General features: G+C 37.4%; 1 protein-coding gene across 4 annotated transcripts in view; it reads left to right on the forward strand.

Annotated features, from left to right (window-relative positions):
* The window catches only part of Slk (STE20 like kinase), a 65,353-nt gene that overhangs the window by 40,537 nt on the left and 7,996 nt on the right, over positions 1-16,820 (forward strand). Inside the window, exons 10-15 of one of the 4 annotated variants that reach the window (XM_017801236.2) lie at positions 866-996; positions 1,186-1,309; positions 4,047-4,226; positions 6,589-6,681; positions 15,050-15,179; positions 16,737-16,814. In XM_017801236.2, the coding sequence (XP_017656725.1) occupies positions 866-996; positions 1,186-1,309; positions 4,047-4,226; positions 6,589-6,681; positions 15,050-15,179; positions 16,737-16,814 (736 nt within the window). The remainder of the gene's footprint in view (positions 1-865; positions 997-1,185; positions 1,310-4,046; positions 4,227-6,588; positions 6,682-15,049; positions 15,180-16,736; positions 16,815-16,820) is intronic. The other 3 variants (XM_008845699.3, XM_017801237.2, XM_008845700.3) reach the window with 3 other exon arrangements.

Consider the following 16,820-nt stretch of genomic DNA (forward strand, 5'->3'; position numbering starts at 1 on the left):
AGCCTTTAAAAGTGTTAGGGCACCCATTAGGAAATAGAGTTTGGCCATGGTTGGAATCTTAAACTGTAACTAGTAGGCAGCTCTTGTTCTTTGGGGTACAGTAGAGGCTTCATCTTTCTAGTAACTTGAGAATCACATATCCAGCTCTGGCCTCAATGGAGAAATGCTGTTGATGTTATAGCTACTGAACAATAGCTTTTGATCAGAAATATCTAAATCTTATCTAGAATCTTTCTAAAAACAATCCCAGCTGCCCTCAGACTTACTGCTTTAGATTTGTTTAAAGGGATGAGCTTCAGGAAATCATTTTTAAGAGTTAAGAGTTTTCAGTGGAGGTGTAGAGGTATTGAGAACCAACAAAAGTAAAAAGATGAAGAAAAAAAGGCTAATATATGAAAATTACAGTATGAAATCTTCATTATCACTTGTGCCTAATTATGTCATGTCATAAAAGTTACATATGCACATGCTCACAATGTGCAATTTTACTTAAATTTTTAATTTCATCTATAAAATCAAGTGTGAGTTATCAGATTAGATATGAGGGGATAGAACTTCCACAGGTAAGTCTTACTGTTTTACTTGTGTAGTATTCATGGATTTTCAAGCATTTTTATTATTTTTGGTGTTGTTTTTTTTTTTTTTTTTTGAGACAGGGTCTCCCTGCAGCCCCTGCTGGTCTGGAACTCACTATGTAGACCAGGCAGGCCTGAACTCACAGAGATCTGCCTGCCTCTGCCTCCCAAGTGCTGGGACTACAGGCGTGCACCACCACGCCTGGTGCGTTTTTATTTTTAAAGAGGAAAATGTCTTCTACCTCTACTGTTCCTTATACCAACCCTAACTAGAATGAAATCTCACTCAGGAAACAAGAAGACAAAAGAAAACATTGAAGAAAACACGCAAATTTATTGTTGATGGTGTAGAAGTGAGTGTAACAACGTCCAAGATAGTTACAGATAGTGATTCCAAAACAGAGGAATTGCGGTTTCTCAGGTGAGTAGAGAAACATAATTAAAACTAGTTTGTGGTCTTTTTTCCATGGTTTTGAAAAATGTGAAGAATAGAAAAACAAGAATAAATTCTTGGTTAATTTTGGATTATTTGAAAGTTTTTTAAGTTCAGAAGCTTTTTTTTTAAAGTGTTATTTAAAAAGTGTAATATTTGCTTTTATTTTTTTGTCAGACGTCAGGAACTTCGAGAATTAAGATTTCTTCAAAAAGAAGAGCAGCGAGCCCAACAGCAGCTCAACAGCAAGCTACAGCAGCAACGAGAGCAAATTTTCAGGCGCTTTGAGCAAGAAATGATGGTAAAGCCTTAAATTTTGTATTATTTTGCTAATAATGATAACTGGTCCTTTAAAAAAAAAAACTTACAGGTAGGTTTTAGAATTTGATCTCTGATTATGAGATGTTCCTAATTTTATGATGTATTATTTTGGCTTCTGTTTCTTTGATATTTTGGATGCTTCTTTTAATATATATATATATATATATATTTTAATGTGTTTGAGTGTTATGCCTGCATGTAAGTGCACCTGTGTTGCACAGTGCTCACAGAGGTCAGAAGAGGGTATTGGATTTCCCTGGAACTGGAGTTACAGACAGTTGTTAGCCACAATGTGAGTGTTGGGAACTGAACCTATGTCCTCTGCAAGAGCAGCCAGTATGCTTAACCATTGAGCCATCTCTCTAGCCCCTTGGATGCTTTAGAAAAAATTTTTTACTTTACTATTTTTATTTTATGTGGATGAGTGTATTGCCTGAATGTGTGTAAGTGTACCCATGGCATGCAATGCTTGCGGTGATCAGAAGAGAATGTTGGATTCCCCCGGAACTGGAGTTACACATGGCTGTTAGCCACCATGTGGGTGCTAGGAATTGAACCCAGGTCCTTTGCAAGAGCAGCCAGTGCTCTTAACCACTGAGCCATTTCTCTAGCCCCACTTGGATGGTTTTTTAAAAAATACTTTTTTCTTGAAAGAAATCTTCTAGTCCAGTCTTATCACTGATTATATGTTGTTAAGAAGTCTTTATATTTTTCTTGTTGGAATCAATAATGGTATCAGCATCCTGAAGCTGGCAGACTGTTTCCACAGTTCTTAGATTGTCTGTTGCTGAGTAATTTTTCAGTGTTCCAATTTCATCTTTCACTTTAGTATCTAAGGTTTTTTTTTTTGAGACAGAGATCCTCCCCTTGCCTCACTTTGAGGCAGGCCGATCTCTGTGAGTTTGAGGCCAGTCTGGTCTACATAGTGAGTTCTAGGCCAGCTGGGGCTACAGGGAGACCCTGTCTCAAAAATACAAAAGACAAATATATATATATAGATATATATATTTAACTGTATCTATATCCAAAGTGTCGTCATTATTTGAGTGTAAGTGTGTGTGTGAGGGTCTCTTGAAAGATAGATTTAGTAGGCGGTGTTCTAGTTATTGCCCAGCTCACTGCTTCCCTATTGTGTATACAATAAACTATTCTTTTTAGTATTTGGTATGTGTGTGCACATGTTCAAGCATGCGTGTGTGATATATGTGTGTGTAGGTAAGCATGTATGTGGAGGTCAGAAGATGACCTCTTTTGTCAGGAGCTAACCTGAGTAGGTGTCTCAGCCTGGAGCTAGCTGAGTAAGCAAGGCTGGCTGCCTAGAGAGCCCCAGATCTGTCTCTGCCTCCCTAGGACTGGGATTATAAGCTTGTCTCCAAGATCAGCTTTTCCAGATAGATTCTAGGGATGAAACTCAGGTCCTCAGTGCCTGTGCGGCACAATCTCCCTAGCTTTAAACTATTCTTCTAAAAAGACTAAATTTATCATTTCAAGAATTTGTTTTGGAATAGAATATTTAAGAATATTTATGAGGAAGAGAAAATCTGGAAATGACAAGCATTGCTATATTACTGAAATGACTGTAGATGAGTCCTTGGATTTATCAGATATTTTGTATGTGTGTTCGCGTGCGTGCGTGCATGCATGTGTGTGTGTGTGTGTGTGTGTGTGTGTGTGTGTGTGTGTGTAGGTGTGTGTGTGTGTGTGTAGGAACTTGGGTTGTCATTCCTCATGTGTCATCCACCTTGTTCTATAATTAATTAGAGACAGGGTCTCACTATGTATGTCCAGGCTGGTCTCAAACTCACAGAGGTCTGCCTGTCTCTGCTTCCCGAATGCTGGGATTAAAGGCATGTGCCACCATACCTGGCTTTGTTTTAATTTTGAGATAGGGTCTCTGACTGGCTTGGACTTTGCTAATTAGGCTAGGCTGGATTGCCAATGAGCCCTAGGATTTGTCTTTGCCTCCCCAGAACTGGGATTAACAAGTGGGCACAACCTTGTGGGGCTTTTTTATGTGGGTTCTGGGGATCAGATTTAGGTCCTAATGCTTACAATGCAAGCACTTTACTGCCTCCCCAACCGCCATCAAACATTTTTATTAAATGAACACTGACACTTTTCTAACTTTAGTAATTCCTAGCAACTAGATATTCTGGGTTATCTAAAAATATTTGAACATTCTTCTACTTGTATAATGGAAGTAAAAATAATTTCCGTGTAGGAAATGAATGTTACTTATCTTTTTGGAAGTTTTCATAACATTTGGTTCAGTTGGTAAAGTGCTTGTTCTACAAGCCTGAGGACTTAAATTCAGAGCCCCAGCATCCATGTAAAAAGCCAGTCATGATGGCATGCATCTCTGATCCCCAGCGCTGAGGTGGTAGAGACAGGAGGATCCCTGAAGCTTGCTGGCCAGCTAGTCTGGCCAAATCAGTGAGCTCCAGGTTCAGTGAGAGATCCTGTCTCAGAAAACAAGATGCAGAACAATTGAGGAAGACACCTGACATTTAAATTTGGCTTCCATATGAGTGTGCACACATGTGCACGTGCACCAGAACACGAACAAACATACACATATTTCAGTATGTTTTGGTGCAATTTGATTTTCTTCATTATTCTGTAGGTTATATCACTAAAATACTGGGTACATACTTTAGTAAACGTAAATATTTCCACTGTGATGAGTTAGTAGAGATAATAAACTACATTTTTTTCAGAGTAAAAAGCGACAGTATGACCAAGAAATCGAGAATCTAGAAAAGCAGCAAAAACAGACAATTGAGCGACTAGAACAAGAACACACAAATCGCTTGCGAGATGAAGCCAAACGCATTAAAGGAGAGCAAGAGAAAGAGCTGTCCAAATTTCAGAATATGCTAAAAAACCGGAAGAAGGAGGTAACTGCTGTTGTTAATTACTATAACTGATTTTAAAATGTGAATTGAAGACTATCTAAGGAATTGGGAATAATAGCTGGTAATTGAATAGCCTTCATTTTTCTTTTATTCCGACTTCCCAGTAGTGATAGGCTGGCACTTAGTAAGGTCAGCTATTACCCTCATTTTACTGCCAAGAAAACTGAAATAAAAGAGATTTCAGTGACCTGCCTAGCTTAACCTTGAGCCAAGTCTTCAAAAAAGTCCAATCTGTGTTTCAGTCTGCCATTCATCTTCTATTACTGCAATATTTAAGGCCTTACATAGAATTTTTTTTCAAGAGAATCTCATTGATGTTTGCTGTTAATAGGAAGAATTCATTTTATTATTTACTGATTACTTGTCATTTCAGTGTTGGTTTTTTTTTTTCAGTGTATTGATTTTCTTAGCCATTGTGCCAAACAAAAATAGAATAGCTTAGTATTCAAGCTAGTATCTATTATATGCCTATCACATTCTGGGGTACTTTGGAGAATTTAAAGTGGAAAGTATCTGTAAAGTCATTTGATTGTAATAAGTTTTTCATCATGCTTAGATGCTTCTAGATTGTTACTAGAATTGATTGCTTACTGTACAAGCTTGTCCTCAGTTCCTAAAGAGGCTTTCTGTGTGCTATTGTCCTTTTGTCCCTGGGTTAAAATAAAACTGAGAGAACTTTACAGCTAAGAAATTTTCAGAGATAATTTTATGATTGTTCTGCATCTTCAGGACAGGAGGAGGATTTGCCTTTCCAGGGTTTAAATGGCCCCAGGGAAAATAGTTATAATCAATTATATTATGATTGGAAGAAAATATCTCGAAGTAGGAAGTGCATTTTCAGTCTTGGTACACGTCTCAAATACCAAGATTCGTTGACTTCAACATTTATGAAAAAAAATGAACACCATATTATTGAATATTAAGGATGTATTCAAGTAGGATAGAGTTGAATGTTCACAGAGTAGACAGTGTTTTCTTTAGGTAAAAATAAGTATATAATGGTATGTTATTTCATTTGATGTAGCTGCCATGTGTAAAAATTAGTTTTCAGTGTTTATTATAGTATTTATTAGATACTGTTTTATATAGAATATAGTTTCATGTACTGTGATATAGATATTAATATTTTTAAAATGGGCTAATTTTCATTGACAGGCTAATTTTTGAATTAGATTAAAAGATTTTTTTATAGGTAAATATATGACTTAATTCTAAATAAGTGTAGTTATTGTTGCTATTTTGAAGTTGGAGAGTTTTAACCAGTTGTGTTTGAGCTCATGATATGTATATTTTTTAAAAATAATCTTATCTATTTTTTCCTCATCACTAAACTTCTTGCATTTGGGGAGTCTCCTGCTTTTATTGGTGATTTGGTTTCACAAGGAATTACGGATGGGAAACTTCAAGGACACTTTGTTAAATCAAAATTGGCCTCTTTCTTGGACCATAAATGGCATGTGGTGATTTGGAATCTGGTTTCTTATGGTGCTTCTACTTGTGAACACACTATTGATTTTCATAGCTGGATTATAGATCTGTTGGTAGATGGAATTCACATTTAGGATTTTGAAATGATTTAAAGAAGGAACTTTAAAATATACTTCATTTTGTAGCATACTTTGTTTGGAATAATAAATAATAGATTGCTAAACTTTAGAGTGCCTATATTACTGATTTTAGAATTGACCAGCTTGACTTAAATTTTCTGCAAAGGAAAATGTTATCTAATCAGTCCTGCAGAAGATCATCAGATATGTTCATTTTTGTCACACCATGTATAAAATGGTGTGTTCTATGGGAAAAGTTCAGTATTCATTTATTTCTCCTTTGTGTATTATAAGATTTTCCTTCTTTCCCTTTTCTGCCCTAGTCTCATTGAGTTTCATTTAAAATTATTTCTCTGATATTGTCAATTCAGTTATAAAAGTTTGCACTTTTATAAATGGCATTACTTTTTTGTATGTTCAGCATTTCAAACAATATTGGTAAATGAGATTATAAGTTTTATGATCTTTCGAGAAGGCAGTTGAATTTATCACTTATTTCAGCATTAGTGCTACAAGTAATCCTTTGTTGATTGCCTTTGGATCTTTACGATAAAAAAATGATATGCAGGAATAATTAAGCAACTAACAAACCTTTGTATGCTGCAGTGTCCCTTTCTGCACTGAGATTTTTAAGCATGCTCCATCTTTGTATTTTCCACCAAACTAATGCTTATGCTAATGCATGTTGAAAGGAATCTTTAATCTTGACTTGTAGCTTTTCTGCTCACTATGCGTATTATATGCTTGCTGTGGAGAAAGTATCACTTCCCCACCTCCCGCATGCTTATACACTGTAGGTTATAAATGAAGTGGAGAAAGCACCCAAAGAGCTGAGAAAAGAGCTCATGAAACGCAGGAAAGAGGAGCTTGCGCAAAGCCAGCATGCTCAGGTAACAGCAGCAGCTTAATGCTACTAAAACAGAAAGCAGCATTTCTCACAGCTCAGGACGCCGTGGTCAAAAGAGTCCATTTTAATTGTAATTTTTTATAATGTTGAACTTTTCCCCACTCACAGATTCCAAGGATCTTTTTAATATAATTTATACTTGGTGATGTTTAACTTGCCAATATGAAAGTGACTGGAATGTGTAGACTGTTGATTCCAGATGGAGGAAACAAATGTGTTAGTATAAATCATTGTACCTGGTTTCATTGTGATGGAAACTTGTGTTTTTGGTGTGATGCCAGTGCTTGGTAGAAGGCTTTGAGGACAGAATTGGAAGGGGGTGGGTGTATATAATCCTAGTACTTAGAAAAAAAAAATGCCTCATTTCTATTAAGCTTACAGTCAGAATAAAAATTGTAAATGACATTGTTAAATGGTAGATCAAACATTTATTACTTTTAGGCTCAACAACATAACTTTAAAGCCTAATTTTTAGCATATTTTTTTCTTTTTGATTCAGAATCTAACAGTTAAATGAATCGACTATTTTTACAAAATGAATTCCTTATAAAATTAGATGAATGAGTATTTTAAAAGAATTTCTGGGGCTGGAGAGATGGCTCAGTGGTTAAGAGCACTGACTGCTCTTGCAGAGGGCCCAGGTTCAATTCCCAGCACTCACATCATGCCTACAAACTGTCCTTAACTCTAGTTCCAGGGGAATCCGAAGCCCTCCATGGCATTGCATGACACAGGCACACTCACGTACATGCAGGCAATACACTCATACACAAAATAAAAAAAATTTTAAAAAAAGAATTTCTACAATTATTTCAATGAATTATCCTTTTAATATGGTTTTCTGTGATTATAAAAACAAAAAATAAAGCCGGGTGTGGTGGCGCACACCTGTAGTCCCAGCATTTGGGAGGCAGAGGCAGGCGGATCTCTGTGAGTTCAAGGCCAGCCTGGTCTACATAGTGAGTTCCAGGACAGCTGGGGCTACAGGGAGACCCTGTCTCAAAAAGACAAAAACAACGACGACAACAAAAAAGCCAAAAAACAAAACCCCCCAAAACAAACAAAAAAAACACTAGGGACCATGACATGAACTGCCGTTACAGTCTCTGTGTTTGTGTGTGTGTGTGTGTGTGTGTGTGTGTGTGTTAAGGATATTTTTAAATTACCATTTGCTTGTTGCTCTTTCAGGTATTTTTAATGTTATTAAAAAATAAGGAAAATAATCTTAGAATTTACTGTTTTAATCATGTTAGTTATTTGAATAAGGGTAATATCTTTTCTTGCCATATGCCACTGAAACATTTTTGTCTTGACGTGGCTTGAGGATTACTAGTTGAAGGTGATAACACACACATAGCATTTACTATGTGTCAAGCGTGATTCTCAATCTTCTGTGTATTTGGTCCTATGTCCCAATAGGCATCACTCCCATTTTAGAGGTGGGAAACCATGCATAGCAATGATTCTCTCACAGTCACACATCTGGTCAGTGGTAAAGCCAGGATTTGCATCCAGACAACTTCAGCTCCATGTTTGATACATGGGACTGCCACATACCACACTATACTGCCTCCTGTGTTAAAGCAACCTATTCTGCCTCATCTAAACTTTCATCCTCTCATCTGCTAGATCTAGTGTTTATTGCTTGTTTCCTGTGAACAAAATGAGGAGGAAGACCTTGCTGGTTACACATCTACTTTGGGTCAGTTTAGATTTCAAACTAGATAATAAATAATAGCTAAATAATAGCAATATATAGTTTTGCTTAACAAAGGTCTTTAGCAAACTGTTTTACTTCGAAAAGGATATTAAACTTAAGAATTGAAATTGAGAATTTAGTGTTGAATGAATTAGATGTTCCAATGCTTTACTTTTTAGTTTTCTGGGTGACTTTTTAAAAGTCCAAGGAAAGATAAAATTATAGTAAATTCTTTTTGTAAATTTAGTGAAGAGTTTAGAATAACATATTTCAAAAGTATTCCTTTGATAAATTTACTAAAATTTGATGTTTATAGAGTTTGCTTTAAATTTTAAGAGGTTGTAAGTCATAGTTTGTAGTCATGGAGCTAGTACATATTTGACACCTAGCCTGAGGCTTTCCCAGCTGTTCTCCTGGGGGCTCTTATCCAAAAGGCAAGGACTGTGGAGCTGTAGGGCATTGTTTCAATGTCAACTCGAGCACTATTTTTCTCTCTCTTGACTCTCTCCCCTCCCTTCACTTTCCTTTCCCTTTTCTTCCCTTCTCTCCTCTCTTTTCTGTCATTCACATTTTATTTACTTATTTTCTGTCAGAGGGCAGCTTTTTGCAAGAGTCAGTTCTCTCCTACCATGTGGCGCCCAGGCAGCCACCTTTACCCACTGAGCTACCTTGTGGGCCCAGGAGTACCACTTTTTTTTTTTTTTTTAAGTTAAACACCCATATGAATTTATTAAATCCAGACTGTTAAAGGGCGGTGATCTGGGAGCAGAGGGACAAGATGATGGAGGACCGCAGGTGTCCCACAGAGGGATCCTGGCCCCTCCCCCTCCTGGCCCACCCTCCCCACTGCATTGGCTTCACCATGATTCCCCATGGTGCTGGTCTGGCAGGGTAAGATGTCTGGAAACACTTTTTAACCAGATTGATAAGCAGATTTATTTTTTAAAATAAGGACTGATACTTATTTATAAAGCAATAGGGCCAGAGAGATGTCAGCAGTTAAGAGCAGTGGCTGCTCCTGCAGAGGACCTGGGTTCAATACCCAGCACCCACATGATGGCTAACAACAGTCCGTAACTCCAGTTCCAGGAGATCCTATCACCCTCTTCTGACTGCTGTGGGCATTGCATGATATGGGTACACTTAGACACATGCAGGCAATACACTCATACACACAGAATAAAAATAATAAAAAAAATTTTTTTGGGTCTTTTTGAGACAGGGTCTCCCTGTAGCCCCAGCTGTCCTGGAACTCATGCTGGATTTAAAGGCGTGTACTACCATGCCTGGCAAAAAGCAATTAACACATTAGAGTTTAAAAACCATTGATCTAGTTATGTAGACCAGGCTGGCCTTGAACTCACAGAGATATGCCTGCCTCTGCCTCCCAAGTGCTGGATTTAAAGGCGTGTACTACCATGCCTGGCAAAAAGCAATTAACACATTAGAGTTTAAAAACCATTGATCTAGTTATGTAGACCAGGCTGGCCTTGAACTCACAGAGATATGCCTGCCTCTGCCTCCCAAGTGCTGGATTTAAAGGCGTGTACTACCATGCCTGGCAAAAAGCAATTAACACATTAGAGTTTAAAAACCATTGATCTAGTTCACATCCTTCATTCTATAGAGGAGAAATAGGCCCCTCTGTTAATTAACTTGACCTAGGCCTCAAGAAGCTCAACATTTGTGTAATTATTCTTTCCGTTTACACAAAGTCACTCAGATGTATTCTCACCTGGGAGGTGCATTGTATTCTGATCCACAGGGTGTTGCTCAGGTCATGATTCAGTCTTTTCAGTTGTCATCTTGTGCAGTGTTCAACGCTCAAATGCAGGACGTAAGTCCCGCGTGCCGTGGGAGGGTGCCTTCTGTTTTACTGGCTTTCTTTGACTCACATGTGCCTTTTCATTGTTGTCTTCATTTGCTAAAACATAGAAAATTGACAGATGATGATGTCATTAATGACGGTAATAGTAGTCTGACATGAACATTGTGATAACTGTCTTCAGAGTTTTAAATCTGATTTTCACTGTCACCATCCTAATACAAGGGTGGGGTGGGGTGCATCCTTGCTCCAGATGCATCTGGGAGGCACAGAAGACTGAACTGCTTTAAAGATGCATGCTCTGCAGAAGAGATTAGTGACAGAGATGCAACTAGAATGCTGTCCGTGTGCTGCTCTTTTTTTCTGCCTCTCTATCACAAATTCTAATTTGAGATTTCCATGATTTTTAAGAGAAGTAAAATTTGTTCCTAGTAGTATTTTCCCAAATTTGCACATGTGAGAAACTGAATGCTGTGGTTAGATTTTTATCTTTGTGTGAAGTGACATTTTGATTGCATATACATTTATGTAGATGTCTTAATTATGGATATGGTCAGAAAAGCCATGGTAAAAGTAGTAATCTTAGTTCTATTTAACCTGTCTCCATTGATTCAAATTGCCAGTAGTGAATAGTGAATTGCTATTAGTGTTGCTGTAGATTTAAATTAAGTCTGGAATTCTAGGCTGTATTCTTTCTCACAGTTTCCATAGGAAAGACTAGCTAATACAGCATTGTAATTTTGTTTGTAATGTTTGGCATACACAACTGGAGTACATAGAATACAGCTTGATTTCAGCCCTTCCTGTTTTCCCTCTCCCAAAATTAGATTTTTAAAATATAATTGGCACTCTTTTTTAAAAAGAAGTTAGAAATTATGATTTATAATTACTTTTCTGATCATTGCCATTCTTAGTAAATCTTTTGAGTTAAAATGACCAAAGTATACAAATAGCCCAATATATATCATAACTCTTACTGATTGTTTTTTGAACCCAAAGCTGTAGCTTTAATACTTATAGTTATTTAATTAATTTTATGAAGTTACTTATCAGAATTTAAACTTGTACTTTTAAAGGGTACTAATTTCACAGTTTATGGGGCGATTTTCTAAAATGACTTTCAGCTTTATTACTTTGGATTCTTCTGTTATTTCTCATTAAACCTGTCTGTTTTGGTTTTTATTTATTTTTTTTCTTTTTGAGACAGCGTCTCCCTGTAGCCCCTGCTGGCCTGGAACTCACTATGTAGACAAGGCTGGCCTGGAACTCACAGAGATCTGCCTGCCTCTGCCTCCCAAGTCCTGGGACTAAAGGAGTGTGCCACCACACCCAGCACCTATATGTATTTTTAAAGGCAAAATGTAATTTGTGCAGGCTTTTTAGAATGTAAAATTTTTCTTAGTTCCTAAGAGCAATTTTTGACCACAAATTCCACTGTGAATGTATTGTACTTGCCTTTTGAAGTTGAAAATTTTAATGAATGCTCAATAATACTAAAATTAAATTTCATTTGAAGTAATGAAGTATATCAATTCCTCTGTAAACATTCTTTTCAGGTAATTTTTAGCTTTAATTGTAAAGTCTTTATGTACTATCCTTGACTCTGTTGTCATTTAAAACCTGCTTGCTTACTCAGCTGTGAGGCAGCCAGGTTCTTTTCTAACTCTTGTTAGGAAGCACTTCCACACATTCCTTTTAGAGCTGCCTACTTGACTGCTACTTGTTGATCCTTCTGTCTTCTGGAGCAGCACATAGTTGCCTTGCCTGCCTCTCTGTAACCACCCTATCCATTCTTTACCAGTATGTATTAGTTACTTTAGAGGGCACACCTGTATTCCTGCCAGTCATTGTGAAACATGGTTTCTGAACTCTTTATCACCAGCTTTGAGGTTTTTGTAATTTAGTTTTGAATCTTTAAAAATGTGACACTAGGACTAGAGAGATGGCTCAGTGGTTAAGAGCAGTACTGCTCTTCCAAAGGACTCAACTTCAGTTCCCAGTGTCTCTTGGGTGACTCACAACCACCTGTAAGTCCAGCTCTTGGGGGAACCGATACCTCTAGCTTCTGTGGGCACCTGTTCTTATACACACACACACACACACACACACACACACACACACAAGTAGAAATACAATTTTTTAAAGTGTGACACTATCATAAAGATTAGACAGCCCAAGATTATTTGGTACTTGGGACCAATAGTGTGGACCCTCCTTTAAGGCTGTCTTTTATTAATTTTAGTCAGCCTATATCTAGTACAATGCTCAGCATTTACTGAGTACTTAATGAAAGTTTTATTTGAACTGAGCTCTCATCTTATGTAATTCCAGATACTGAATATAGTAATGTGACCAAAAATTACATAGACAGGAAATTATCTTCACTTAGTAGCATGGCTTTTGTTTACCTGTTTCATTTTCACATGTGTATTGACTTCATTCTGCACTATTACCTTTGATTTCTTTGAGTCTAAATGTAAGGTTTACATATGTACTGGGTAGACTAATTGTTGCTGTCCATGCAGATATTTAAACATCCTTTATGCAAACCAATGATAAAAATGTTGAACAATGGTTAGAGATGTCTCAGTGGTTAAGAGCACTGACTGCTCTTGCAGAGGACCCAGGTTCAAGTCCCAGTACCCACATGTCAGCTAACCACTGTCCATAATTCCAGTTCCAGGGGACCCAACATCCTCTTTGGACCTTGACAGGTTTTGCATGACATGGGTACACTTACATACATGAAGGCAATACATGCATACACATAAAATAAAAATAAAATAAAATAAATGTTGAGCAGAAGAAACTCTTTAATATAGCTCCAGATTAAAAGTATATTAAACAATGGGGCTAGAGAGATGATGGCCTAGCAGAGCTGGACGTGGTGGCACATGCCTTTAATCCCAACACTTGGGAGGCAGAGGCAGGCAGATATTTGTGAATTTAAATAGTGAATGTGATTATTTTTATGAAACTATTTTGGAAACTATACAATTGCTGATAAAAATCAGGATTCGTGGGGCTGGAGAGATGGCCTAGCAGTTAAGAGCACTGACTGCTCTTGCAGAGGTCCTGGGTTTGGTTCTCAGCACCCACATGGCAACTAAAAACTGTTCGTAACTCCAGTTCCAGGAAATCCAAGGCCAAGGCTGTCTTCTGGCCTCCTTGGGCATTGCATGACATGAATGCACTTACATACATGCAGGCAATACACTCATACACACAATTTTGCATACACACAAATTTGCATATAGAAGTTTTACATCTGAGGTTCAAAGAAACTATTACATATATTTGCTGTAGGAAAAGGAGGAGTTAAAATAGGTTTTTTTGGTTATTGCTGCTTAAAAGGTAGGCATGGAGATTTTGCATATCCAAAGCCTTTGTTCTAGACAAGTGTAATCATTCATTGACATTTTTGTCTGAGATAGTTTTATAGGTGGCTAGTCAAGCAGTTAACTGTATCTTACAGAGACAATCACTAGTCTTTCTTTCTGCTATTGTATTTATGCTGAAATGTATGGGATAGTGCAGATGAATTGGAAACCTTTGAGACTCCAGATCACTCCAACAGAAGTCTGGAGTGACAGCACCAGAGGCACTGCCAGAAGGCAGACACTTTAATGAACTTGGCTAAGGCCGTCTATGTTTAGGACCAGGTAATAATGATCCAGATCTTGTCATACTCTGTCCAGGGCCCAAGAATAGTTCTGAAGTAGATCTGGGATTTGATCTTTCTTGGATGTATAAGAGAAAGGGATTATAGGTGAAGTACTGCTTCAATCCAAAATTGAATTCTGAATCCACAGGTTTTTTTGGTTGCCTATTCCTTGAACTAATCACCATCTGTTATCACTGCCAAGAGAGGGCTAGAGATCTAAATTTGCTTTTTAAAGTATACATTTGGCAAATTGTATACATTCAATAAATATTTGTTAAGTAGATTAGTGAGTCCAAAACATGTTGATAGAGCTCTTTCATGATAAGAATTTTTTTTTTACAGAGTTGTTACGTGTGACTTGCCCTCCTGGTTTAGTTTACATTCTTCTAGTCATGCACTTTCTCATTAAGTCCTAGGACCAGTGTTCTTTCAGTATGGGTTTCAGATGGCCAACACTGTCTTCCTCTGTGTGTATAGTCGTCACTCTTATTCTGGTTCTTAGATTGTCTGTTTGACTTAGCCACACACTGCTTTTCTTATTTTTTTCTGGTTATACCATGATGGAATGAATAGTCAGTTTTAGAAGCTGTATATTTGTTATTTTTTCAAAGCTGCTAATTTAACAGAACATTTTAATTATGAATGGAACATACACTTTCTCTGTGTCAATCTTTTTTGAGACAGGGGCTCCTGGTAGTTCCTGCTCTCCTGGAACTCACTGTATAGACCAGGCTGGCCTCATGGAGATCCGCCTGCCTCTGCCTCTGGAGGGCTGGGAATAAAGGTGTGTGCCACCATGCCAACTCCATGTGTATCATTCTTAATAGTGAATGTAGACTATTGTACATTCTAATATTTTTCTAGATTTAAGTTGTATGACTAATATATTTATACTATATAGATACAACATAATTCTGGTGATTTAAAAAAAAATCCCCCCAGTTTGATAAACTTCATGAAGAAAGGGTCCTGTTAACTACTGGGGGTGTAGCTCAGTGGCAGAGTACTTGTCTAGCTTGTACAAGGCCCTGAGTTCAATCTCCAGCACTACCCCCTCAAAAAAAGGAGAAAGAAACCTTGCTAACCATTAATATACATAGATAGATTAATAGATGTTTAATTCAGTAGATATATATTAACAGATGGTTAAATATGTCTAATAGGAGCAAGAATTTGTTCAGAAGCAACAACAAGAATTAGACGGCTCCCTGAAAAAGATCATCCAACAGCAGAAGGCAGAGTTGGCCAATATTGAGAGAGAGTGCCTGAATAACAAACAGCAGCTTATGAGAGGTATGTGAGAGTTCATAGCATGTGTGTGCACACAGAACAGTTTCTTAACAAACATTGCCTTGAGACATACCTTGCAAAGTATTCGAGTGCTTTCCTTTACTAGGGTGGCAAAGAGAAAGATTAAGGAAATTGTAAATAAGTGGTTTATTCTTTTATTTAAAATTCTGTTTTAAAACTAAGAATATGGGAATAAAGAGATGGCTCCACTGCTAAGAGAAGTTATTGTCCTGGCAGAGAACCTAGGTTTGGTTTCCAGCACCCGCATAATGGTTCACAACCATCTTTGACTGCAGTGCCAGGGTATCGAATGTCCTCTTCTGGTCTAGATGGGCACCAGGCATGCATGTGGTGCACATACATACATGTAGGCCAGATACTCATACAGATAAAGTATATGTGTGTCAAAAAATGTTTTAGAGGGCTGGAGAGGTGGTTCAGTGGTTAAGAGCACTTACTGTTCTTCCAGAGGACCCAGGTTCGATTCCCACATGGTGGCTTTGTCACCCTCTTCTAGCCTCTGGGCACTATTCACATACCAGTATGTATATATACAGGTGATCAAAACACTTGTATGAATAAAAACAAATAAATCATTAGAGAAAAGAGTTTTAGAGTTGGGCATGGTTGCAGGCACACATCTTTAATCCAGCACTCAGGACACAGAGTCAGGCAGATCTCTGAGTTTGAGGCCAGCCTGTTCTACATAGTGAGTTCTAAGCCAGCCAGGGGTACACAGTGAGACTCTGTCTCAAAGCAACAACAACAATGACAACAACAACAACAAAGTTAAATTTTTTTTTTTTAAATTTAAGAACCACTACAAGATATTGTAGAAGTATATATAAGCATATACTTAAAACATGGACATGGCGACAGGGGTGGAGAGATGACTCAGTTGCTAAGAGCTCTTACAGAAGACCCACCACCCACATAGTAGCTAATAACCATCCATAATTCCAGTTCCAGGGAAATCTGATGCCCTCTTCTGTCCTCCTTGGGCACTGTACGACACGCGTGCACTAACATGCTTTCAGGCATACCACTACTATACACATAAAATTTTTTAAAAATTAAAAAAAATAAAACATGGACTGGGGATGTAACTCACTGGTAAAATACGTCTTTAACATGAACCACAATGTAGCTCAGTCCTCAGCACTGCAAAAACACAAGGCAAAACAAAACCCAAACTTAAAGCATTGTTCCATTTGAATAATGCTAAAAATATATCTGAATAATTTTATAGACTTCATTATGCTTCATAATTGTTGATGTACTTAATGATTACATGAGAGAATGGACTGATTTTTTTCTTTCTGTTTAAGATGGGATTTTGGCATTCCTGGTAGGACATTCTTAGTCTGTAAAATTTTAAACAAAATAGAGAGTGGTAGTAAATACTTTTTTACATTGATAACACTTTATGTATAGCACAGAATATCCATTTATGTGTATAAGTTAGTGTATATAGAATACTTTAATGTAAATAGGAAGATGAAGAGCATTGTACATTAGTTAAAAGAGCCGAGTAACATTTTGAAAACTCCTTCCTTCTAGCTCGAGAAGCTGCAATTTGGGAGCTTGAAGAACGACACTTACAAGAAAAACACCAGCTGCTTAAACAGCAACTTAAAGATCAGT

This window comes from Nannospalax galili, unplaced genomic scaffold (genome assembly GCF_000622305.1).
Source record: "Nannospalax galili isolate Female #2095 unplaced genomic scaffold, S.galili_v1.0 scaffold161, whole genome shotgun sequence".
Lineage (NCBI taxonomy): Eukaryota > Metazoa > Chordata > Mammalia > Rodentia > Spalacidae > Nannospalax > Nannospalax galili.